This window comes from Pipistrellus hanaki, assembly GCF_964339955.1.
Source record: "Pipistrellus hanaki genome assembly, chromosome: 5".
Taxonomy (NCBI): Eukaryota; Metazoa; Chordata; class Mammalia; order Chiroptera; family Vespertilionidae; genus Pipistrellus; species Pipistrellus hanaki.
Genome location: NC_140507.1, coordinates 61,420,393 through 61,448,349, shown reverse-complemented (window position 1 = coordinate 61,448,349; position 27,957 = coordinate 61,420,393). Strand labels below are relative to the sequence as shown.

General features: G+C 35.4%; 1 protein-coding gene and 1 pseudogene across 4 annotated transcripts in view; both read left to right on the top strand.

Moving 5' to 3' along the window:
• LOC311622498 (putative ATP-dependent RNA helicase DDX60) overlaps positions 1–27,957 on the top strand; it is a 76,931-nt gene that overhangs the window by 4,586 nt on the left and 44,388 nt on the right. For 2 of the 3 annotated variants that reach the window (XM_084883719.1, XM_084883720.1), the window contains 13 exons: positions 902–1,181; positions 4,888–4,957; positions 9,098–9,287; positions 9,627–9,968; positions 10,938–11,060; positions 13,650–13,820; positions 16,787–16,945; positions 18,649–18,790; positions 20,479–20,634; positions 21,909–22,017; positions 22,810–22,925; positions 24,778–24,944; positions 27,190–27,439. In XM_084883719.1, coding sequence (XP_084739845.1) covers positions 905–1,181; positions 4,888–4,957; positions 9,098–9,287; positions 9,627–9,968; positions 10,938–11,060; positions 13,650–13,820; positions 16,787–16,945; positions 18,649–18,790; positions 20,479–20,634; positions 21,909–22,017; positions 22,810–22,925; positions 24,778–24,944; positions 27,190–27,439 — 2,272 coding nt within the window. In that variant the 5' untranslated portion in view covers positions 902–904. Of the gene's footprint in view, positions 1–901; positions 1,182–4,887; positions 4,958–6,940; positions 6,966–9,097; positions 9,288–9,626; positions 9,969–10,937; positions 11,061–13,649; positions 13,821–16,786; positions 16,946–18,648; positions 18,791–20,478; positions 20,635–21,908; positions 22,018–22,809; positions 22,926–24,777; positions 24,945–27,189; positions 27,440–27,957 lie in introns of those variants that run through there. The other variant, XM_084883721.1, reaches the window with a different exon arrangement.
• On the top strand, positions 25,153–27,084 carry LOC311622568 (large ribosomal subunit protein uL6-like; annotated as a pseudogene). The gene is made up of 2 exons: positions 25,153–25,165; positions 26,398–27,084. The product of its transcript is annotated as a large ribosomal subunit protein uL6-like (transcript).

Here is a 27,957-nt window from a genome sequence, read left to right as displayed (position 1 = left end):
CTGTGATTTCATTTAAAAAGTCCATGACATTAAAACTTCTGGTGACACCTTTAATGCTACTATAGATTGGAGTTTACTCACAGATAATCATTCCTTCTGCTTGCAACTGTCTTGTGAATCTGAGTATCTATAGCACCTATGACTGTATCTATTTGATTTAGGTATACAGTGAAACTTTATTAGTTTGATTTCTGAGGGACCACACTTGATTCTTTTCTCCATAAGCTGGAGAATAAACATTTTGATATAACATGAAGTTATGCTATCTGCTAGCCTACAAGATAGTGTCCCAGTTTTTGTAGCTTTCTTAATGTCACCACTTAAACATTTTACTATTTAAAAAAGAACAGATAAAGGAAGGGTTCACCTGTTTATACAGTGAGATGATGCATATTTCATAAACTCATTTGAAAAAAAATGATGAAAGTCATTGGGTACACAGAAAGCTGCAAATTTAAGCATTAATAGAGTGGTAATTGATTATAATCTGGTTGTCTATGTGCTCAGCTATGAAATAAAAGAACACAATCAAAGTAATATTTAAAATGCTGGAAATTTATCTAGACTATTCCAATGTTAAAATTTACATAGAAATGTTCACCATTTATTATTCTTTTTAGATCAAATCTTCCTTTAAATGTCTACATGATTATTTTTTGTCTCTGTAAATATGACTTTCACATACATATTTTCAGGAATAGGCTTTGCCCTACCATGCAGCTCCACCATCCTGTTTAAGTAATTTAGTTGCAAACATATTTGGGAAGAGGATTATGAAAAAGTATCCTCATTAGGGAACTAGATATGGAGGAGATTTAGAGAGAAGAAGGAATTGAACAGATTTTACCTTTGGAAGAAGTAAACTATAGTGTGATGATAATTAAGAGCTTTGCTTTTATAGAACATGGCTTCTGAACCTACTTTGTCAAATGAAAAATCAAGCCCTAGTAGCAGCGAAGGTGAAAGTGAGAGTGATACTGAAAGTGACAGCTCTGATGACAGTGACACCATGGAGAGCTTGTCCTCATTTGATCAATCTGAGGAAGAAGATCATCTGAGCTCAGAAGACTTAGTAGAAGAGCCAGCTTCTGGGCAGTTACCATGTGAGTCTGGAATGCATGAAGAGAAGCCATCAGAAGTTGAAGCTATAGATGAAAGCAGCCAGGATTCAGAAAAATCAGGTGAGGCCACACCCATGGATGAATTTCCCTCCCTCCTCCTTCCTCCACCCCCTTCCTTCTCTTCCTCCTCTTCTTCCTCCTCTCTCTCTTTCTCAGTCTCTGAACAATATCAGTGCCTTCATGCTTTCTCTCTTTTATATTAAATAAGAATTTTGTTGTTGGTTTTTGGTTGACCCAGATTGAATAGTTTGCTTGGCTTGGAATCTATATTGTAAACAAAAATTAGGTTAAGGAATCTTTTTAAAATGAGTGTGTATGAGTGATGTCATTTAACTTAAATACATATTTATTACACTCCACTTAGGTATAGTTCTTTGAATTTTCATAAATCCAGTTAAATCAATAAATCCTTAGGGATAGGGACTGAGAATCAACAATTATATTAATAAGGTTCTCACGTGGTTCTGATTATAGTACTGTGACTTTAAAAGCAGGTCCTCAAGACTCTGCTTGACTCAAAAGGTTAAAGAGTAACGGAATGTTAAGCCTGAGTTCCTAAATTAATTATAGATTTGGCAAAAATGGGTTTACAGTGTATGTGAAACAGAATTTATTCTTATGACATTATTTTTATTGGATTATTTTCCATATAAACAGCTGTAAACTGACTTCCGCCCTACAGTGTATTAGCACATCCTCCTATATAATAAAAGGGTAATGTGCAAATTGACCAGAATGACCAGAACAACCACTGGACCAGTCACTATGAGGCTTACTGACCACCTCTCAGTACCTTTCCTGAGACAGCAGGCTCCTATCCCTGATGTCAAACTGGGAACCGAGGGTGGGTAGCAGAGGATGTGAGTGGCACCAGGACAAAGACCCTACCCCACCAGTCACCCTACATACAGAGGGTAACCTGTGGCAGGGGCGGGGCTGGAGAGCAGGCAGGAACAGCCAACTTCTCAGTTCTTACCTCTCTAATCTCTCCCTCTTAGAGAATTTCTCTTGCTTATGTTCCATGAGACATATTAAAATTTTTATTGACCTACATCAACCCAAAAAATTCAATTAAAAAATAAAGAAAGGAAAAAAATAATGTAAAATATGCCATAATTTGTAAGACAGTGGCAAGAAAACAACCCAAATGTCTATCATTATGGAATTTAGCTTCAGAAGGTGTTACAATTGTATGGGAGAGCATTATCAGCTGCTAAAATGTGCATCAATGTGGATAGATCTCAAAATCATAAAGTTGAATGAAGAAAAGTTGTGGAATGATACCATTTAATTGAAGGTGAAAAAGAAGGACATGTATGTGTTAATACAAAGTTATGGCAAAGAAATATCACAATGGCGTGGCCAGCTAATGACAGCAGAATGGAAGGGAATACAGCTACATCTTCAGTATTTATTCCCCTTCAATAAATAAATTTGAATCAAAAGGGCAAAATTTTAACATTTATTAATTTCAATGTTTGATACATAGATGTTTGCTATTATTTTTTATACTCTTTTAAATTATTATCAGGCTTCCCCCCAAGAATGATCAACCAAAATGTAGGGTTGCCCCATCACCAACCACCTTTTATTAACCACCTTGATTAAATTTTCAAGATTTTTGAATTCTTCATCTGGATGCTCTAAATATATTTATATATATATATAGATATAGATATATATAGAAGTCAAGTGACCGGAACACCTGAAATGACTGGTTGCTCACCCACCCTGATTGGGGGTGGGGCTGGCCAGTCGACTGTCTGTATCCTCCCTCCTTCCAGCAGGCCTGGCCCCAATCGGAGCAAGACTGGCTAAACTCCACTTGTGCACGAATTCGTGCACTGGGCCTCTAGTGTATGAGTAACTACCCACAGCAAATGTTCATAATTCACCTAAGCTTAAATTGAAATATTTCTTGCCTTCATATGAGAAAATGCTAAGTAACTGATTTACTATCTGAAAAGGGATTTACTATCGGGGAAAGGGAGGGAGGAAGAGACTGAACATAAACTGCACCTATGGATGAGGACAATGGGGGATGGGGATGGGGAGGGGGTGGAGGGTGGGGTGGGAACCTGGTGGAGGGGGGAAGAAATGAGGAACCTTTGTAATAATATGAACAATAAAGATTGATTTAAAAAAAAAAGAAAAAAAATATTTCTTGCCTTCTTACAAACTAAAATAAAAACAAGTAAAAGAAATACAGTAGACCAATTTAATGTGTTTTTAGAATTATTGATGCAATTGAGAGTAAACTTTGAAATATTATTCTAAATGAATATTTTCACATGACTCCACCAGTTAGGCAGGCTTTTAATAAGCAAAACTTAATATTTAGTAACGGAAAACATTTCTGCTTACACAAAACTTTAAATCTTGAGTCTGTAACTAATCACAATGCTAGCTTGTTTGGTTGCTTCTCTCAGCATAGACATGAAAATAGTAATGATAAAATGGAAGTATGAAATTACAGGGTCACAAAACAATGAAGACATTTGGAGACTTCTATGTTAATTGCAACAAATACTAAATAAGTACAATTTTAATGAAATTACTATATACACCCAAGTGTAGCCTTACCATTTAGTTAATAAATTTCAAAGTACTTTTTAGAAGTGAGGAGCTACCTATTATTGATACATCTGGTCCCGTATATAGGCATGTCTAGGTACCCCACATTTTTAAAATATGCTTTTATAATACCTAATACCCCTCCATTATGCACAAATTCACTTTATTTGAAAAAGAAGCAGTTGTGAGGGCTCAATTAATTAATATCAGTCAACAATATGAGAGATTCTTACGCTGTAACAGAAATGCCAAGAAATCTATAGTGTTGCAATATTCCTGCTTACTCCCCCCCCCCCCCCCCCCCCCCCCCGCCTCAGACCTCACATTCTAAATAGGTGAATGTTTGTTTCCTTTACAAGTGCTAATTTCTTAATAGAATGCATTTAACAAGGACATGGAGTATTACAAAGAAATTTGCTGGAGTAATTTATTTCAATGAATTAGATCAAATTTTCTCCCCCACTTCCCTCAGTATATAGAAGAGTAGAAAAATAAAGGATTTATCATTTTATTATTTGTGCTTAATGAGAAAACCTTTTTAAAACATATTTCATTGATTTTTTTTACAGAGAGGAAGGGAGAGGGACAGAGAGAAACATCGATGAGAGAGAAACATCAATCAGCTGCCTCCTGCACAGTTCCCACTGGGTATGTGCCTGCAACCAAGGTACATGCCCTTGACAGGAACTGAACCCAGGACCCCTGAGTCTGTAGGCTGACGCTCTATCCACTGAGCCAAACTGGCCAGGGCAAAGAAAAAACTTTTGAAGGTAGACACTGTATCTATATCTATATATCTGTTTAAAGATGTCTTTCAATATATTTATATAGATTAATTTTAAAAGCGTTAAATTTTCAATTTTCTGGACATCTTGTCTTTGTGGACTTGTATTTATGTTTATCATTAAAATTCATTTGCAACTAGAAATTTACTATTTTGTGTTTATGAGAAATCAAATTTTAAAACTGTAAGATTGGCTTGCCTTGCTTATATTTATTCTTTTTAGTAAATAATATAGGCATATTTTCATTTTTAGCATAATCTGTTTATCTTTTGACATGTAACTGAATATTTCATCCATGCTTATGCAGTCTTGTATAAAATATAAGTATTCTCAAGATTAGCAACAGAAGGAATTATCAATTAAAATTATTTTAAAGTTGAGTATTAAACTTGTTACTTATTTTAAAGGATTAAATGAATGTAAGCGAATTCTGAGGACCCTCTCAATGGATATTTGGAAAACTCTGTCAAAATCTAAGTAAGTGCAGCACAAATCCTTAAAGTATTATATGATTATAAATAATTCATTTCCTCTCTGCGGCATATTTTTTATTTCTTCTTACTAAGAATCATTTTGGGTAAACTGCAAGTGGGGCAAAAGATTGATATTTCTGAAAATAGGTAAATATTCTCTTTTCTTGGGAAGGATTTCTCTATATGGCTTTTATTCAGTAGCAAGGAATAATATACTGAAAAATTGAAAGGGTATAAGTGGAGGAAAGACTCATTTTTTAATTCTCGTGTGAAACTAAAGTAGCAATTTAATTGGCATCATATTGCATGTCAAAATCTTTGAAAATTTCATAAAATTGAAATTTGGTATTTTTTTAAACATTATTTAATAGCAACCAGGGCAAATACACCAAACTAATGCATCTTTTAGTTCCCTCAATAGCTATTTTTGTGTGCTCATCAATATACTAGCCTCTAGGGATGAAGAAAGTAGAATTTCTTGTTATAGGTGATTTATTTAGTCTGATCTTATATCGCTGATCTCCACATTCCAATTTTCTAAAATAATTTAGAATAGATGTGCTGAAATGCCATTTGCATGCAATTATAAAATAAAACCCAAACCCCAAACATCATTTATGATATGAATATTTTAAACATATGACATAAGAATACTTCTAAAAATTGTATAAATATTTATCTCATGAATCCTCACAGCAACTACATGAAATTTTAACTTTTTAAAATTCCCACTTGAGTTGAGAATAGAGCACAGAATAGAGAAATAAGTAATCTAAAGTCTCAGAGCTTGTCCTTTTTTAAATTGGGTCATTTGTTTTCCTGGTGTTGAGTTGTATGAGTTATATATTTTAGAACAGTAATTCCCAAAGTGGTCTATATCGACCCCCAGGGGTCTATGACAACCTGCAAGGGGTCTACGTCAGCGAAAAAAAAATTTGGGGGTCCATGAAATGAAAATGGGGGTCCACGATAGTGGATCTCAACATACACTGATAGTACCTATTTACTTACATCATATTATCTTATAATATAAAAACATATAAATTATTTATAAAAGTATCTATGAAGTAAAAAATTTATTATATATGTTTATAAAATTGTGTAAATTGTAGGATAAAAACCTGCACATAATGATATACCAGTATCATCTTGTTACAAGCATACGCGCAGTAAACATTCTTGCCAATTTTTGTCTCAAAGCTTCGCGAACTTGCACCGACTTGTTCAATTCGTCACTCTATAAATATGAATGTGAGAAAAATACGTTCATTCGTTTCCTGAATCTTGAATAGGAAAGTGCTGAGAAAATATTTTAAAAAATATAAACTGGTAGTTTATCATACAAATTATAGTGAATCAGTGTTATTTTGTTTGAGAATGCCGGAGAAAAGTAGGTACATTATTTTTTATTAAATTTTAACATTAAACTTCACTACAGTTAGAAATTTACAAAAAAATCAATATCAGGTAAGTAGGGGGTCTACCCAAAACCGAAAAACATGGCAAGGGGTCTACGGCACAAAGAAGTTTGGGAACCTCTGTTTTAGAAATTAACCCCTTATTAGATGTGTCATTGGCAAATATGTTCTCCCATTCAGTGGGTTCCCTTTTCCCTTTGTTGCTGCTTTCTTTTGCTGTGAAAAAGCTTTTCAGTTTGATGTAGTCCCATCAATAAAACAACAAGTGCTGGTGACGATGTAGAAAAAAGGGAATCCTTGTGCACTGTTGGTGGGAATGCATACAGGTGCAGTCACTGTGGAAAATAGCATGGTGTTTCCTCAAAAAATTATAACTGCATCTAGTTATTGATCCAGCGATCCCACTTCTGGGAATATGTACAATACATCCGAAGAAACTCAAAACATTAATTTGAAAGAATATATGCACCCCTATGTTCATTGCAGCATTATTTACAAAAGGCAAGATCTGGAAACAGCCCAATGGCCATCAGTAGATGAGTGGATAAAAAGCTGTGGTACAATTACACAATAGAATGCTACTTAACCATAAAAGTAAGCAAATAAACAACTAAGTGGAATCTTATTACTTTTTTTGTTGTTCATCCTCACCAGAGGATATTTTTCCATTGATTTTTAGAGAGAAGAAGAGACACATACAGAGAGAAACATTGATGTGAGAGAGACACACTGATTGGTTGCCTCCGGCATGCACCCCAATCAGGGCCAGGGATCAAGCCCATAATGGAGGTACATGCCCTTGGCTGGATTTGAACCCAGGACCCTTCAGTCCACTGGCTGAGGCTCTATCCACTTAGCCAAACCAAGGCAGAATCTTACCTTTTGTGACAACATGGATAGACCTGGAGATTATTAACTAAGTGAAATAAGCCAGAGAAAGGCAAATACCATATGATTTCACTTATATGTGGAACATAATGAACAAAATAAACTGACAAACAAAACAGAGGCATGGATACATGGAACAGACTGACAGCTGTCAGAGGGGAATAGAGTTAGTGGGGCCTAGATAAAAGAAGGTCAAGGTTTTAAGCAAAATAAATAAATAAATAAATAAATAGTCACACAGACACACACACACACACACACACGTACACGCACACGCACACACACATTATATAACACGTAGACACAGACAACAGTGTGGTGATGGCCAGAGGGAAAGGCAGTGGGGGTAGGTAGGGGTGGGCAAACAGGGAAGGGGAGGGAGAGTAGGGACTGAAAGAGACTCTTTTTGGGATGATGGGCACATGATGCGGTGTGCAGACAATGTTTTGTTGAGTTGTACACCTGAAACATGTAAGATTTTGTAAACCAATGTCACCCCAATAAATTCAATTAAAATATAAAGATATTAGAAAGTAAAATAAATAAACAAAGAAACTCCCAGAATTTGTATGAAACAGAGCCAGGATTCTAATCTCAGGAGTCTGACTGCAGAGAATGCAATCTGGTTTACTACTTTATGTGTCAAAATGTGCAAAGAGTAAATTCTAAAAAAAATGCACAGCAGAATTCACGTTTCTGCAGTTTTAATTTTTTTAGTAGCATCTAGTAGCTTCACACATCCTAGCCACAAAACTGAAGAAGCAAAATAAAAAAATTAAATTAGAAGCATGTAGTTCATGTTTTGTACAACACCAGGTGTTGAAAATCATGCAGTTGAATTGATTTTCTGACACCTGTTAATGTAGGTATAACTCTATAGGATTGCTTTAGAAAATGCGTTGCTATTGCCTTATGGTGAACAAATTAGTAATTACATTTTTATAAATAGATACTGAGAGATTCACCTGTGTATTAGGAAACAGACACAAAAATGATCATTGCAGCACAGTTTATAACAGCAATAAACAGAAAAAATAATTCATATGCTCATTGAAAGGAGAAATATATTGTTGTAGATATATATACATATATATACATATATACATATATATATATAATTGCTATTATACAACAATAAAGTTATTTAAATATAGCTTCCTGTAACCATATACTAGAATTTTAATAGTAATTGGTAATTATGTTGAAAATTCCATAAAACTCAGATAAGACATTGTTCTTTTAATAAAAATCCTAAACGAGGCATGCACTATACTGTCATAAAAATTTTTAAAAAGTGAGAAAGTATGATGAAAACTAAATTCAAGGCAGTGGTTGCCTCTGAGAGAGAGTGAGGGAGATAAGTTTTGACAACTTCTCATATAGTAGATAAAAATTATGGAAAATTTTTGGAATGGGTGAAGAGTTTACAGCTCTTCATTATTTGTTAATTTAAAATGCACAATGAGATAGTTCCGTACATATAATTGACCAAGGATTATGACTGTTTTAATTTTTCACACTGGAAGTACAAAAACAATAAGTATAAATTTAAAATAGAGAGGCACTTTTCGCATAAATTTATGCTTGCACCAATGAATTTCAGTTTCACTATAGAATCAGTCATACTTTAACTGAGGACTTATTTACAATTGCAGAGTAATGGGCATGCTCTGGAAAATTGTTACTTAACTATAATAGAACTGTGTGGTCAGTTTTCCTTTAAGATTCTTGCTTAGACTTGAAGAAAATTTGTGAAACCAATTAAACTTGTGGGATTTTATCTTAAGCTACTATTATCTTTATAATCTTTGCATTGCTTGTTTTATGTTTTTATTCAGAATGGTGAGCTTACTTAAAGACTTTGTTGAGTCTGAATTTTTTTTGATTGATGGAGATTCATTACTCATCACTTGTTTTCTTAATGTGAACTTCAAGAAAGGACAAACTCTTCACTTCTTTTATATTGTAGAACAATTTCTGCATGATTTCATTCAAAAGGAAGCCAAATTTGTAATAGTTTTTTTTAAGGTAACAAACATTTAATTTTCTGTTCTCATTTCATAGAGGCTAAGAAAACGTGTTTATTTTTAAGTGTTATCAGTCATTACTTTTATATATTTTGCTTGTTCAGATTGAAATTAAAGTCTATACTAATTGGAATAATACCAAGTATTATTGATAGGGAAATAGCTAATGAGTCTTTATCTGACATTTCTAAAGTATTTAGAAAAATTAAGCAAATAACCTTGAATTTTTGAATCTTTGTATTATGTTAATACAACAATTTATATGCAATGCTAAATTTTAAAAATAACTAGATAGTCTATTTTTATCACTAAAATTAACATTGATTTCCTTTGTCTACAGGATGCAGAAAATCTGTATTATAATCACCCTGAAATTCTGGCCCTTCGTACCATATTGATATATCATTTAGAATACAATACTGATGTCACTATTCATACAGAATTTTCCAACTGTCTGACACCAGAATGGGAGATATTTCTTAAAGAATGCTATCCATATTTCCTCATTGTCTCAGATAAGGGAATAACAACTCGTCAAACAGACTTCTTAAACATTTTGATCATGCATGCTCTTCAGAAGAAAATCAATATTGTACAGATTTTGGGAATAGAGTCAGATGTCCTTAGAATTTATGGATACTGTGCCTCAAGTCTCTATATGCACAAACAGTTTTTTGAAACGGTAAGTTATATTAAATTTCCCAGGATAAATAAGCAACATAAATGTTGAAAAATCAACCAGAGAACCATAAGTCTTTATTTAAAAAAATTTGGGCTTAAGAACCCTCTGAAGGAATATTCTAACATGGGAAAAGAGGGCAGAATTTAAGTTAGCTTAAGTTCTTGTATACTAAGCCTTTGTTTGGGCAATTTTGAAAAGTGGGGAGGAAAAGTATGGGCTAAGGTCAAGTACAATAGACTCAGCAGAGGAACAGTGCCAAGGACATGTGAGGACACAGTGGGAAATTCCCAGCCAGCACCTTGTACATAAACTACATGTATCTGCACATACATATGTACACACTCATATAACATACATATTCATTTATATGCTCCTGTATATTAAACTTGCATACATTTTGTGTATATGTTTTACACATAAATGTATATATGTGTATACATATATATTATCTGGGAAGATTAGTCTGTATTATCACTTTTAAAATTAAGACAGCTGTTAGAGAAAATATTCATCATTTTGTTTGTCAGTCCTTTTTTGCAATTATTTTGAGTAGTTGTATCTTTTAAAAAATAGCTGTGAATAGATACCAAGGCTTGAGAATATTACTTAAAATTTTTCTTCTTTTTTTTTTTTTTTTTTTTTTTTTTTTTTGTAAATAGATAACATATAAGTGTGGGGCAATATAGAACAGTTATAGTACTTCTAAAGCCAGCATTTTCTTAGTGGCTGCTTTTATTTGAATTACAAACATTTTAATTTCTCTTCTTATATTCTAGTAAACTCAGCAGTGAATACTTCAAAGGGAGTAGAAGTCTATTTTAGCTTGAATTAATGGATTTTTTTGTTTGTTTTGTCTGTAGTCAAATAATAATAAGCATTAATATTCACCTTGTATTTATTTTAACTACAGGTTTGCAATAGGTATTTTTATTCGAACCAGACAACTTACCTATGTGTTTTGTTTTTTAGTATGAGACACAACTGCAACACGCCTTACGTGCCTTCATAATAGAGTATTACCAAAGGTTACAGGAGAGAGAAATATTTCTCTATGGTCATTTGAAACTAAACTTGGGAGAAATGCAGAAAGAGGTAACAACACATTTATTTGGAAACTGAAGCCCAGCACATAGGCAATATACTTTTAATGGTTTATTGCTTCTAGAAGACAGACTTTTTTTTTTTTTTAAACCAACATTCAGGTCCTTGCTGATTATATGGACTTTCTTCTTCAAGCTGCATAGCACTGAGGCAAAGGGAGTCTTGCTAAACTTATTGATTATAAAACATATAGTAAAATTGGAGGAAGAAACCTAATATGATAATTTTAAGATCTCAAACTTTTTTTATTTTATTTATTTATTTATTTATTAAAATATATTTTATTGATTTTTTACAGAGAGGAAGGGAGAGAGATAGAGAGCTCGATGAGAGAGAACGTCCATAAGAGAGAAACATCGACCAACCAGCCGCCTCTTGCACACCCCCTACCGGGGATGTGCCCACAACCAATGTACATGCCCTTGACTGGAATCCAACCTGGGACCTTTCAGTCCGCAGACCAACACTCTACCACTGAGCCAAACCGGTTTCGGCTCAAACTTTTATTTTTTAATATCTGGGTGACTACTATGGAAATGTATACCTAAAAGCTATGCATTTTTTAGTTTTCTGGAAAAGAAAACTGCGTAGTTAGTATGGAAGTTAAGCCATTGATATTTGAGTGAGCTCTTATGAGGAACCTAAGTCAGTGGTTATTTTATCCTTTTGATTACTCCAACCTCACTATCTGATATTTTTCTTTCACAGTCTTCTTTTTGAAAGACTAGGTGTGTTGTCTTAGTTTCTCTCATAGACAGCCGCCTATTAAACATCTCATGGATTTCTTGTTGTTGTTAATCCTCACCTGAGGATATTTTTTCCATTGAGTTTTAGAGAAAGTAGAAGGGAGGGGTAAGGGGAGAGAGAGAGAGGAGAGGAGAGGAGAGGAGAGGAGAGGAGAGGAGAGGAGAGGAGAGGAGAGGAGAGGAGAGGAGAGGAGAGAGAGACATGAATTGGTTGCTTCCTGCACACAACCTGACCTGGACCAGGGATTGAACCTGCAACCCAGGTATGTGCCCTTGACCAGAATCGAACCCGAGACCCTCTGGTGCATGTGCCAACACCCTAACCACTTAGCTATGCTGGTTATCACATGGATTTTTAACAGGCATCACAAAATTAACATAGCTAAGTTTAAGACCTTGAGTCCAAACCCATTCCATTGAATCTCCACATATCAGTTAATATGCTTATAGTTGTTCAGTATATAAACCTAGGAGGTATTTTTTACTTCACTCTTTCCCTCATACCCCCACCCAATCCACTAGTAAATCCTGTCATTGTACATCCTGAACCTGCTAAATTATCATCATTTCTATCACTATGACAGAGATTTTATCAAATCTTTCTTATATGAAAAAATGCAGGAGACTAAGATACATCATCCTACATGTATTTCTGTTTGTGCTTTCGATCCCCTATGACTTACTTTCTACACAGTAATCAGAGTGATCTTTTAAAAGTATAAATCTCATATCATGGCACTACTCTGCTCAAAACTCAAAAGGCCCTGTGATCAATCTTAAAATTCCTGCACACCTTACATAGGATGTAGACACTAGACAAACATTAAAATTTTTTTTTTTATTGATTTCAAAGAGTAAGGGAGAGGGAGAGATAGAAACATTGATGATGAGAAAGAATCATTGATGGGCTGTCTCCCGCCCACCCCACACTGGGGATTGGTGCCCTGACCGGGAATCAAACCATGACCTACTGGTTCATAGGTTGATGCTCAACCACTGAGCCACACTGGCTGAGATACACAAACATTTTTAAATGAATGCATTTAATACCCAGCCACAGATAGAAAAAACTATATTTTAAAAAATATTTTATTGATTTTTTTTACAGAGAGGAAGAGAGAGGGATAGAGAGTTAGAAACATCGATTAGAGAGAAACATTGATCAGCTGCCAAGGTACATGCTCTGACCAGTATTGAACCTTGGTCCCTTCAGTCCACAGGCTGACGCACTATCCACTGAGCCCAACCGGTTAGGGCAGAAAAAACTATATTAAGTCTGCATCCTGTTCTTGTCTAGTTACTTTGTTGAACTTTTCAATTTCTTACTCCTTTCCAACTTTCTCCAAAGGATGGAGGTTGTAGTGATAATACTTTCAGGAACAGTGGCTTATAATTAACAGTTTATGAGAGGGTAGCTTTGACCAACAGGCAAATACATCATTTTTGCATGTTGCCTCAGTGGCCACTGAAAATTGTCTGAACTGGCAACATTGAAGACTTTACAAGTTAATCACTCACATACCAAACGGGGTATGGCCTATTCAGTTTTGTAAGAGAGTATACACATCAGGAGGATAAATAGTTATTAATATTAAAATATACTTAGGCCTAGCTAGATACACATTATCATTTCTCATTAAACATTTTCCCAATTGTTCTGTTCTTCCTTAAGAATTTTAAAAAACATTTTTCCTTAATTATTTGAAAGATTAAATTTTAGTAGTAACATTATTAGTGGGGAAAATTAAACTTCTTTTTCTAGGGTTAAATAGCACTTGAGCTTTGAACCTTGTCCCTTGTAATCAGTAGGTCTTTAAAAAAATTTTTATTGCAGATACATCAGACCTTGTCCTTGCTTTTCAACCGGTGGCCTGAAGGAGCTGATGTAAGAAGTATTGTCTGCTCTATTTCATGCGCTGTGACACTGAAACACTATAAAAAAATTTTACATGATGCCCAAGACTCTGAAAACCTATACACCTGCACAGAAAATCATAACACACAGGTGAGATTCTTTCAAATTAATTTAATTATTCAATGTTATTTTTTTTTTAAAATCTTTATTGTTGAAAGTATTACACAGGTCCCTTTCCCCACTCCGTTGACCTCTTCTAGTCCACCCCGACACCATTCCCCAGGCCTTCACCACCCTATTGTCTGTGTCCATAAGTTATGCATATATGCATACAAGTTCTTTGGTTGGTCTCTTCCCCATATTCCCCACTTCCATCTGAGATGTAGCAATCTTTATGAGTAGTAGCTATAGGTATAAACAGAAAACATGTGTTTGTCACATGTTTGTTGATTAAACAATGATAAATATATTGATCACATTCTTATAATGGTACACTGAGCTCTTGACAGACAAGTTAGGATAATTTTCTTTTTCTGGAATGAGCTTGTCACCTCTTTCTTCCCTGACCAAAGGACAAATATATATATATATTTTTTAAAATCAATCTTTATTGTTCATATTATTACAAAGGTTCCTTATTTCTTCCCCCCTCCACCAGGTTCCCACCCCACCCTCCGCCCCCTCCCCATCCCCCATTGTCCTCATCCATAGGTGCAAAGTTTGTGTTTAGTCTCTTCCTCCCTCCCTTTCCCCAATAGCAAATCCCTTTTCAGATAGTAAATCAGTTACTTAGCATTTTCTCATATCAATAATACCTCCACATGCCCAATGATACACTTCACACAAAAGACATTTCCAAATAGGTCAACCAGCCTCATCCAGGCCCCACCCAAGGCACTCACAGATCAACACCCCAGCGCTATACTAACTCAACACATCCAGATCTAAGCCTTCATCACTTGATTCAGCAGACCCTCAAGTTCCCGCAAAAGTTTCCAGCCATGTCTGAGAGGCAGCCATGGGGCAGGGGCAGGCGAGGAGCGAGCTGTTACGGGCCTGGCTGCTCCGGGCCTGGCCTCTGTTGCTCTGGTTCGTTCCACAACCAGCTGCTCCGGGACTGGTCACTGCCGCTCCTGACCTAGTTGCTCTGGACTTGGCTGTTGCTGCTCCAGACCTGGCCGCACCCGACCCGGCTGCTCTGGGCCCGGCTGCTTCGGGCCTGACTGCTCCGGGCCTGGCCGCTCCCAGCCTGGCAGCTGCTGCTCCGGGCCTGGCCGCACCCGACCCGGCTGCTCTGGGCCTGGCTGCCCCGGGCCCGGCCACTCCAAGTCTGGCCGCTCCCAGCCTGGATGCTCCGGGCTTGGCTACTGCTGTTCTTGGCCTGGCTGCTCCCAACCCAGCTGCTCTGGGCCCGGCCACTCCGGGTCTGGGTGTTCCTGGACTGGCCACCCTGGGCTTGGCCGCCTCCACCTCAGGCCTGGCTGCCACTGCCCCAGGTCTGGATGCTCCAGTGCTGGCTGTTGATGCTCTGGTTCTGGCTGCTGCTGCTCTGGGGCCTGGCCGTTGCTGCTCCGGGCCCGGCTGCCACTGCCTTGTGCCTGGCAACTCTAGGCCTGGCCGCCGCTGTTCCAACATTCTGTCCTTTTTTTTTTTTTTTTTTTTAAAAAAAAAACGCATTTATGTTGCAATGTTGGCTGGTGAGTTGAGTTCTGACTTAGTCTTTGATTTTTCACGATCTTCTTTGTATTCTTTCTTAAATAATTTTACTATCTTTTGCTCTCACTTGATTTCTTCACATTGAGAACTTCTTTGGTTTCTTCCTCCTTGTCCTGGGAACTCAGCAGGTTGGCCTGTGGCACCCCTTTGTTCCCCGCAAAGGACAAATATTGATTTCATTCTTGTTCTCAGCTGATCATCACTGTGGCTGACAATGTCATAGACCAGCTTCAAGGCATGGGTGGTGACATTCCACAGGAAATTTAGCATCTGTTGAACCTGGGTAACTAATCATCTACCCTGGTGCGCAGACCGCATGTTTTCTGTTAAGCATACCAACAACTATGCTGTACACTTGAAGCTAGCCCTATATAATAAAAGGCTACTATGCAAATCAACCGAATGGTAGAATGACTGATTGCTATGATGACACTGACCACCAAGGGGTAGATGCTCAATGCAGGAGCTTCCCCCTGGTGGTCAGGGCACTCCCACAGGGGGAACACTGCTCAGCCAGAAGCCCAGCTCATGGCTGGGAGTACAGTGGCAGTGGTGGGAGCCTCTCACCACCAGGTGATTAATAATAAAAGTTAGCTTTTATTAATCAACATCACTATTATTATTGGTATTCTTTTTTTAATTTTTCAATTGCTGTTGACATCCTGAGGGTTCTCGGACTGCAAGAGGGCAAAAGGCCAGGCTGAGAGATCCCCCTCTCCCCTGCCCCAAGTGCACGGATTTCATGCACCGGGCCTCTAGTATAAAATAATATTGAATGTCAACAGCAGTTGAAAATGGAAAAAAAGAATACCAATATTGATGTTGATTAATAATATAAGCTAACTTTTACTAAGTGTTTATTATGTGCCAATGCCAGGTACCTTATATACAGAGTCATTAAATCTTTACAGTGATTCTACTTAATAGATAAATAAGAGTCAAACAGCTAATTGGTGGAAAGCTAGGCTACAAACCAGTTTGTTTTTGTGTTTGTTTGTTTCCTACACTGCTTTAGTACACACAGGAACAGGTATGACAGTAAGAAACTTTATGACACTCCTTGTATTTTTACTTTGAGGTCATAAATACATGCTAGCCCTGCCTCCATGCAGGTGATCATCCTCCACCATGTTAAAAAATGAAAATACTAGATGCTCTAAACACTGGGCCTCATTTATTTGGAAAAGTTTTCACTTCTAAGTAAAATAATTAGCTATGCTATTTAGAAAAAAATTATACGCTTGTTAAATTTTTTCTTAAAACAAAATAATTGAATAGGAGTACATGTATCATGTTGGGACATTATGAGTAAGTTGCTCTAAGATTCTGTTCTTATATTTCTGAATGTTTACATTGCCTGTGTTTGATATTTCTAAATTCATGTTTGTTTGTTTTTTCAGGACTTGAGTAAACCCTTAACACTAAAGGAAGCAGCAGATCTTTGCAGAATGCACTGTCTTAGTGTGATTTTTCTTCAACGTTTACCCCTGTTTCAAAGAGCTAAGGGTAGAATTATTACTTATATTTGGGACAAAACACTTGTACCTTTTCTAAGAATGGTATGTGAACTACATGGAATATCATAAATATTGTAAATTCAATAAGGCAAACATTACAAGGCAGATCAATTTGATTTTTCTAATATTGCTTTTATTTCTGCACACATCTAAAAATTATTGCCAGCAAACAATGCTTATTTCTAGAAAAAATAGTCTTGTCATATATAAAAGTACTCAATGAGAATAAGTACTGTAAATTCATATAAAATGCTTTGTACTTTGAAGAATTCCAAATACTTATACAATTTCTTTGAAGAAATAACCATATCTATTATTAATATATATAAAAGTAAAAATAAAAAATTGAGATCAATTGCATGTTTGCATCCTATTATTAATTAAAACAGAGAAAAATGAATTTAAAAGTCATTTGTCAGTTATTTTGAACCTTTGTTTCCAAATTTAGCCTGGTGCTTCTGAGTTTGATATTTGTTGTATAGTGCAGTGATTTTCAACCTTATTCATCTCATGGGGTGCATAAACTGATTAGTAAAATTCTGTGTCATACCAAAAAACAATTTTATTTTTTGATGATCTGACAAAAAATAGGTATAATTTTGAATCATTTGCACCAGATGGCTATTGTTATTTTTTAACTTGACAACCTAAGGGAAAGAGATCAGTGTCCTGACTAAATAGTCAGGTATTGCATGTTTTAAAAATTCTGGTGGCACACTGGTTGAAAATCACTGGTATAGTGATTTGCAGTCTTATTTTGGATAAACACTTTAGCTCAAGAAAATAGTTGCATTTTGGAGAAAACTTTAATCAGAGAAAATATTATATAATCTATTTTATTGTACTTAAGCCTGCTAAGTAAAATGATTATCATTAGCGTTAGTATAGTTTGAGATAAAGGAATGATAAGGTACAGAAAGCTAAAATAGGCCCTTTGTGAGATATTGAGAAACCTATATAACACAATAAATTAAAGTACAGTCGTATGGCGGTAAAACTGCATTGTTGATTGTATAACCTAGTCATTGTCAGCACAATGGTATTATGCTTGAAGGTGAGATTTTTCATTATATATTTAAGAAATTTCATCTGATATGTCATTGTATTTTATTTAGGCCCTAACTCTCTAAATCACATGTGTCAGACACAAGGCCCGCGGGCCAAATCCAGCCTGCCAGGCCTTGCAATGTGGCCCGCACTGTGCTGTCATCACTGCACTCCGCTGTCAGTTTATGACATTGTCAGTTTATGACTGTTCAGTAAACCATTTGGCCCGCGATTTAGGCTGGATTTTAGATTTTGGCCCCTTCTCTGATTGAGTTCGACACCCCTACTCTAAATGATGCCATAAGCAACTTTTAATTTAAATTATAGAAATAATAATGAAGTACTCACTACTGTTCTATGACTATTATTTTGAGTCAATGAGGGCATATTTATTGTGACAAATTCAAAGTATTTAATTTCAGAGCTGCAAAGTATGTTGGAAGGTATAGATTAGCCATGCTATCTTATCTTACACTTATAAACAATGAAGCATAAATAAAGTAAGTCATTTGTATATAGTCATAGATTTTGTCAATGCCAGGACAGTCACACTGTATTTTCATATGTAGTCTAGTTCCTTTTTCTTGGGGTAAGGCATAGATCATGTTGAGGAAGTTTAAGAAAGTCATGAACATTCTGGTAAGATTTTATATCATTAAGTCATGCCTCTTTCTCTTCCCCCTCCCCGCCCCCCCCAGCTAAATAGATGTCAATTTTTCATCTTAAAACAATTAAAAGCTAGGAATAACTGGAATGTGAATTTCACTGGCCTACCTGACTTAACTGATAATAGTTTGTGGAAAAATATTGCTTATTATTATGAAATTGAACATAATAGAGGTATGTTTTATTTTTAAATTTTTGTTCAATAGGATAATTCTTTTTTATGTATATTTTCTATTGTTGATAGTATTACAGATGTCTCCTGTAGAAATATGTTTTAAACGATTGTGTAGTTAAGTCTTTTATTTATTAGTGGGTGGGTGAGAATTATATCTAACAAGCAATGGTGATGGGCTATTCATTGATTAACTACAATTGGATAGGAAGCTTTCTTTGCAAATATTTTCTATTGAAAGTTTTTATTTCCACATGAGGTAAATGGCTCCATTGTGGACTTTGTGATATGTATGAGACAATATCAGCTAATGGGAGCTACTCTTAGAGCACTACAATAGTGTTACCACTTCCTGTATACCTTTCCTATGTTGGATAATTTGTATATGTTATACCATGACACCATAGTTTTGCTGCTGATTGTTTTGGACAAGTTGTGTCAGTTGGGATATTATGTGAAGAAATGGAGATGCACAGTTCAGAAGCCCTGCCTCACTACCTCCAGCATGACCTACAGAACACCTGATATTGATTCCTGACTCCTTTCCCCATCATGTTGGAGCCATGGGCTGGCTTTCTTAAGAGAGATAGAAAAATACAGCAACACCAGTAACAGTATGTGTGTGTGTGTGTGTGTGTATATATACATACATACATACATATATATATATATATATATATATATATATATATATTCTCATTTTATAAATATATAAAATGAGAATAACCCTAGTGCTTTTTTGAGAGACAGGGTGGTGATGGAGGGATGGAGGGAGTGAGGGAAGGAGAGGTTCCCCCCCCCACCCCCCGGGGTTCCAAACATTGAAGATTTTTATTTTTTCACATATATGTGGAACAGTAGGAGATCTTTCACTTTAAACTAAAACTGTCTTTTTTTTTTTTTTTTTTTTTTTTTTTACATTCAGCAACAAATAGTCTGCATTACAGCAAGTAGTTTTGTTTTTAAAATAGTCAGAAGTAGTGATTCCTAAACTTGCCTCAGTGTAAGAATCACCTAGGATGCTTCTTAAAGAATGCAAACTCCTGGATGTCATCCCAGATTAATTGAATCATAGAATTCTAGAACAGTGTTTTGGAAAATTTTATTTTTAATAAGCACTCTGAATAATCCTTAAGGTCAGGAAAGACTGGGAAAGGCTTCTGTAGTGGTTGTATAACACATGATGGGTGAGGGAATCTGAATTCCTAGTCTATTCCTTTGCTTACCAGCTTTATTTTTTAATTTAAATTCTTTATTATTTAAAGTATTACATAAGTCTCCTTTCCCCCCGTTGGCCTCTCCACAGCTGCTTCCCCTTCCAGCACATGCCCTCACCCACCCCATCTGTATCCATTGGTCATGCTCATATGCATGCATACATTTCCTTTGGTTGATCTCTTACCCCCTTACCCCTGCCTTCCCTCACAGGTTGGACAGACTGTTTGATGCTTCTGTGACTCTGGTTCTAGAAAAAAGTCACACAAGTACAGAGGTTCAAAGATATTTTACTTTCTTATAACAGTGACAACATGAAAAATTATGCTGGAGCCTCTTCTGTTTTGTTCTAAGCCTCTGCTATGAGATACTCCCAGACATATACTTATAACTCACATACTCATAAAACATAAAATTTGGTGACTATCACTCAGATTTTAATTGTTAATTTGAACATATTTTTTCTTCTACCTAGGGCTCAGTTTGGAATTGGGTAACACTCTGAAACAGGGATACGAGGAATTGTGGAACACAGTCTTAACATTATCAGAGGATGATGATTTTGGAGGATCTATGCCTGTGAGGACAACATGCAGACCATTTCTTACACAGAAAGAAACATCACCTAGAGGTGCTGACAAGTTTTAAAAGTTGATCTCATTCAGGACAGAAAAAGATGAGCAGTAAAATCCATGTTTGGAAAATAAACCTGACCTTTTAATGTTTTGTCTTTTTGCAGGCTTAGTCCTGCTGATGAGCGTCCATACCTGCACACCTACTTGGCTTCCCCACTGCTCCTTTTATTTATTTGCTTGCTTATTTGTTTGTTTGTTTATTGTGAGGTCATGAGAAAGAGCTGACTTTTACTAAATACTCATGCTGCGAGAAGTGCTCAGTGGTTCACATGAATTTTTAAATTTGGTTTTTAAAACAGCCCTATTAACGGTCAATCTCATTTCACAGATAAGATCTCGTGAAAGTATCTTAACCACATAGTCAATTTATGGTAGAGGGTTAGAATGCAAATCTGTCTATTTCCACAGTCAGACATAAAAGGCTTCCCAATAGTATCTTTATTGTATTTTCTACAAAAAATATAAGTTTGTTAAGGGTCATGTGAAGAATATGGAAATAGACCTGTCGGGGTTATGATTGACAGGTTAAGACCAGCCTCTTTATATGGAAAAATTTTATTTTGACTAAATTAAATATACAAAGGTATTTTTTAAAGTTTCAACTAATGAAAGAAACAAATTATTTTTTTATTATTTCATTTTATTAGTACTGATTATTAAATTTGAAATATTTTTTATAAAACTTTATTTCTTTTGGACTATAAAAAATAGGCATACTTCTTAATGTGGTTCAGAATAATTACTTGTCTTTTCTAGATTGTATAGTGATTTCTTTTTTTTTCTTTTTTTTTTAAAAATATATTTTATTGATTTTGTACAGAGAGGAAGGGAGAGAGATAGAAAGCTAGAAACATCGATGAGAGAGAGTCATCGATCAGCTGCCTCTTGCACACCCCCTACTGGGGATATGCCCGCAACCAAGGTACATGCCCTTGACCGGAATCGAACTCGGGACCCTTCAGTTCCCAAGCTGACACTCTATCCATTGAGCCAAACCGGTCTCGGCTGTAGAGTGATTTCTTCACTGTTTCTCAAATGCCATCAACTTTACTTGAAATAAAATTCACTCAGTATACATTTACATTTGTGAATTAAATGGATGAAATACAAAGTTGATCTAAACAATTTGATTTGCAACAATTCCATTGAGGTATTATTTATTTTGAAGAAAATGATGAAAATGTTTACTTTTGCTGTTTCACAGACATTTGCATCACATTGTCAAATTCTTAGAATTTTTTGTTCAAATATTAATTGTTTTTCTAAATAGTACCAGGATCAAATCAAGGAATTCATAAATTAGGACTCATTCCTCTGAAAGCTGAGATTATAGAAGTTTATGCTGGAGATATTTTGTCAGAACTACCTTTTCTAAGCAGGTATTTATAGAAAAATTTTGCCTGTTTGTAATATCTATCTATCTATCTATCTATCTATCTATCTACAATATCTATCAATCAATCATCTACCTATCAACCACTATATCTGATATAGTGAATTAACTGGATTTATTGTTGCATATATTGTACATATGTAAATTAAATTTCATATTGGGAGATACATTTTCATTATAATTTTAGTGAGTTTTGCTTTATATTCAAGCAAGGAGGGTATTCAATTGTCTCTTTAAATATCCAGTTCCTGCTAGCAAGTCCTCAATTTATATTTCTAGATTTTTTGCTCATTAACATATTCTTAGCATCTAGAAGAGTATCTGGCACAAAACAGGAACTCAGTGAATATCTTGGTTTATGTGTGTCACTTATTCTCTTTTTTTCTCTCTCTGTGCTTGAAATATTTTACAAGTACATGCACATATACCCAAACAAGCTAAAATAATCCAGAAGTGACTCTCAACTTTAGAAATTTTATATCTTACAGGTAATGCTATATATACTTTATTGTTATTTGGTACCTAATTCAATCCCACATACAAATAAAGTCTTGATATACACTTTTTATTGTTATAGAGATGACAATGCTACAGCTATCCCTGTCCACTTCTTGACTATTTATTCATGATATACATTGTTTTAAAAACATACTTTGTTCATTTATAGTTATAAAATTAAGGGTAGAGACCCATTAAGTAAGCTCATGGCTTATATTATAATAAAAACTGAAAAAAATATATGTGTATTATAATGTATGTCTTTTTATTGTATGCCTAGTGATGACCCAGCTGTTACAGCTCTTTCTAAGAAGAAAGAATTTGATGAACTCATGCACTGGCATTCTTCTAGACCTCTCAGTGATGATTTTGAAAGGACAAAGTGCAATAGTGATGGTAAGTATAACTAATCGTCAACATTTTCAACATTTTTATAAATTAAATTATATCTCACATATAAGAAAAAATGAGTCGTCTGGGATTAGTGAAATCTAATTTATAGTCTTCTCTCTCTCAGGCCAGCATACAAATTTCCAACATCTTTTATAACAGAACCAGGAAGAACTAGTTTCTATAGTATGAAAATGAGATTCCAATCAGTGTAGTTGGGGTGGGAGAGTTGTTTTGTTGAGATGGGGAATCTTTTAAAGTTTTTTCTTAGGTTCCTACAACAAATTACTTCATATGTTATTATTAATGAGCTTTAGTTCCTTGTTCTTCTAGATTAAATTTTCTTGTTTATTGTCTCATGAGACCTAATACCTTCCCTAATCAAATTATATTTTCATTGTTTGTCCAAATTACTAATTATATTATTTGCTTCAAAATACTATTTAATAATTATTAATTAAGTGAAATAAGTAACAAATATTCAAATGATTTAGTAATCAACTTGGCAATTAAATATTATAGCCCACTATAGTTCTCTAATCTTGTTATCTTCCTGGAAGGAAAACTGGTACAGGAAAATCACTTAAGGAAAAATTAAAAAAATCAGTTGCACACCATTAGGATTCCCTATAGAGTGGGAAGTGGCAGCTGGATTGATATTGCAGGAATCTGACATACTCATTCAGTATCTATCCCATGAATTGAGAGTTACTATGTGTCTAACTTTGGGCTGGGCTCTGGGAATCTAGCAGGAACATGAAAGTTATATTCCTGCTCTTATAGTGCTCACAGTTTAGCAGAATAGAAGATGTTAAACAAACCACTGCAGAGATACTTATTTAAAACTAGCGGCCTGGTGCACAAAATTCATGCCTGGGTAGGGTCCTTAGGCCTGGTTGGCCAGGGCCTTCCAGCTGTTGGCCCATGGCCTTCCTTCATTCCTTGCCACTCCCTTGTAGTCAGCACACATTATAGTGAGTGATTGAATTCCCAGTCTTCTGGTCAAGCTCCCAAGGGGACACTTGGCAAATTAGCCATATATATATAATGATGACTACTACAATCATGTCCAAAGGGTATACCAAGGATAGGCTTGAGGGGTTGAGGAATTTTCAAACCAAATCTGAAAGATGAAGATAGTTATGCAGGTGTGGTAGTGGTGGAGGCCAATAAGAAAGTGGCCAGAGGCCTGTAGCACAGAGAGTGATGTGAGATGGGTCTGAATCATGCAGGCTTTAGTGAGGATTCTGAACAATAGAAGAGCAACAGGAAGCCACGAAGATGTTCAAACCACATGAGCAACGTGATTGGATTATATTTACTCCAGCAGCAGCATGGAGAAATATACATTCTTTTTAGTTGTGTGCAGTATAGCTGCACATTACCTGGAATTTGATTTGCTGTTTTAGGCAAATGTTTCTGACCTAATTTGGGGGTTTTCAGAGATCCTGTTTCTAAATTAGAAGCTCTTCTCAAGTGTGTCCTTTATTTTTGACACTGTCCAGAGCCATCAAAAATGCCAAAGAGCTAAAGTTTCTTTTGCAGTTCTGATGTCTAGAAGAAAAGGAAAGTGTAAGCTCACCATTGACTTATTCTATGGGGTGTACCCATAATGCCTAGAAAGTTGTACTAAAGTGAAAATACAAATGACAAGATACTGATTTAGATTTTACCATGTTATTTAAACATGGCTCAAATAATTAGAGTTTCTCTATCTCAATCTCTAACATATCTATAATTAGTGCAAGTTTTAGGTGTTTGCGTTTGTCAAAGCCTTTTTCACAAATGCTTTCTAAATGAAATTCTTATTTATAAAGAACATTGTCAGCATATTTAATGATGTATTTATTTCCTACAGCTAAATCCAAAGGCAAAAAAGAAAGAAGGGACATGCAGAAATTACATCATTTTTATCATGTCTTTGGAAAATCTTTGGTAGGAAGTAATAAATCAGTAAGGATTACGAGAGGAAGTTCTCTGCCACCTCCAGAAAGTTCTTCAGTACAAAAGAAAAAAACACACCAGGTACATTCTTGATATTTTAGGTCTTGTGAGGATCTTACAGCTCAACTCATTCCACATGGGATCTTCATTAATAATATCCAGCATTGTGCACATGTGTTATCAGAGAAGTAAAAAAACCCATTTCCTAAAAATAAATAATAACTATCAAATCAAGTATACTCTAAATACTAACATGAATTACAAAAGACACTTTTAAAATACTCGTAAAATGAAGAAAAAAAGTAAAATGATGCCTGACCTGTGTAGCTCAGTTGTTGAGTGTCAACCTATGAACCAGAAGTTCATGGCTCAATTCCTGGCCAGCATAGGCCAAGGTTGTGGGCTCGATTTCTAGTAGAGGGTGTGCAGGAGGCAGCCGATCAGTGATTCTCTCTCATCATTGATGTTTCTATCTTTCTCTCTCTCTCCCTTCCTCCATGAAATCAATACAGAAATATATATTTTTGAAAGTGTAATGAAGAAAACAAAATCCTAATAGGACTTTAACATTTTAGTGCATTTCTTTGTAGTTATTTTCCCTTTCTGTTATTAAAATTTTTTTTAAACACATTTTTGTGGCTGTATAATCTATAGTATGGCATGCTATTTTTTTTTGTTTAATGATTTATTTTGAAATGTAGAAAAACAGGTAAGAAAATAGGAGAGAAAAGAAAAATCTATACTTACATCCTACAAATAAACACTATTAACATATTAACCTACAAAATTTTATTTTTATTCATTATGTGCTTTTTTTTTTTTTTACAAAAAAGTCTTCCTATATACTTTTATTTCCCCACCATCAATATAAAATGATATTTTTTTCTGTGTCATTAAATGTGCTTTCATAATAGCGCATTGTTTTGAAAATTTAAACAGCTTTTTAAAAAAGATTATAAAGGTCAAATACATTCGATAAATTTAGATTATCTAGAAAAGTATAAAAAAAATCAAGAAAATTGTGCCACACTTTCACAGTTAATTAAAACACACACACACACACACACACACACACACACACACTTTTTTTCTTTATTATTATGGCTGACACTATTACAGATGTTACCTTTTCCCCCACTTTTCCCATCTTCACCCATCACACCCTCTCCCCTCCAGCCATCACCATATTGTTATCTGTATCTGTGGATTATGTATATATGTTCTCGGATTAATCTATTCACCTTCTTTCATTCAGTCCCCATCACTTCTTTCCCCTCTGCTAGCTGTCATTGATGTTTCTATCTCCACCTCCCTCTCCCTTTCTCTCTGAAATCAAAAAAATATATATATTTTAAAAATAGCAATAAAAAGCAAGAAAAGAAAGAAAGTGACAGTTGAGGATAGAAAGAAAGAAGGGAATGTTGAATTATCATGCCTATATAAATATAGATGTTTACATTGAATTATCCAGCATCCCTAAGGTCCTCTGTGATTCTCCACTTCAGTGTGCTAAGTAGTGAACTAGTGGCTTAAGTAAGAAATACTTCTTTTAAAAAACATCGTATTGGAGGACGTTCTCTCTTTCCCACATCTACTGAGAAGAGGAAGACCATTCTCAGCAATCAGACTGTCCACATTCCGGAAAATGGGGACCTCACTGTGAAGGGACACACAGTTGTTATGAAAGGTCCCAGGCACCCGCAAAGGGATGTCAATCCCATCAATGTAGAACTCAGCCTCCTTGCAAAGAAAAGGAAGAGGCTCCAGGTTGTCCAAGTAGTGGGGAATAGAGAGGAACTGGCTGCTATTGGCACTATCTGTAGTCACTATGGAACATGAGCAAGGGTTTACGTTGGGCTTCTGTCACAGAACAAGGCCTTTGTATACTCACTTCCTCATTGAGGTTGTTATTCGGGAGGATGGTTCTCTTGTTGAAATCTGAAATCTCTTGGGTGAAAAATATATCTGCCAAGTTCAGATGAGTATCTTACACTCAGAAAGAGGAGTTTAATTCTTGAAGGAAATGACATTGAACTTATGTCAAATTTAGCTGCTTTGATTCAGCAAACCGGATAGTTAAAAATAAGATTATCCAAAGAAAATGTTGGATGTTATCTATGTTTCTAAAAAGGGAAGAGTTCAGCAGTCTAATGAATACGATCTAAGTTGTCCAGCTGTAGAAACAGCAAGATGCCAAATGATTCCTCAGACTTCTTTGTGACGTTTCAAAGATGCAATAAAAGCTGTGTATTGGGGGGTGGGAGGGAGCAAATGTATTATCATGGAAACATTTGTATTATTGTTAATTTTTCTTATTTTTTTAAAGACAAATGCAGAAAAATTTATTGAGGAAAACCAAAAGAGACAGCTTGCTAAACTAGAGAAAAAAGAGGAAGAAAGATGGAAAAACTTGTCAGTATATATTGAAAAGGAAATGAAAGAAAACCCTAATTCTGGAATAAAAAAACTAGAAGATTTTCTCCAAACATGCCCTGTTAAATCTGTAAAATTTGCTGCAGAAATGGTAGGACTGGATGCCTGTTTCAAATTATGGATGGAATGCTGTTTAAAACCAGGTACGTAAGATAAAAATTTTAGAAATACCTTGAAATGAAAGGTCAGTAAGAACAGAGCAAAAGAATTGATACTGGCCACATATACTGATTTTTCTGGTCTGCATGATTTCGGAAACCCTTGATGTCTACAGGGTAAGACGATTTCCTTTTGTTTGATTCGCTAATAACATGGCTCTGTGTGAATGTGATGAGTATTGGCTAATAGATTTCGCTTGCAATTCAATTCAGTAAACAGTTCTTCAAGGTCAGTCATGAGCTGAGTACCTTATTAGGTTTCCATGGGCTTCTGACCAGAAGAACATAGGACCTACTCTGAAGGTGCTTTTTAAATATATATATACATATATATATATATATATATATATATATATATATATATATAGTTGATTTTTTACAGAGAGGAAGGGAGAGGGATAGAGAGTTAGAAACACCGATGAGAGAAAAACATCGATCAGCTGCCTCCTGCACAACCCCCACCGCAAATGTGCTCGCAACCAAGGTACATGCCCTTGACCAGA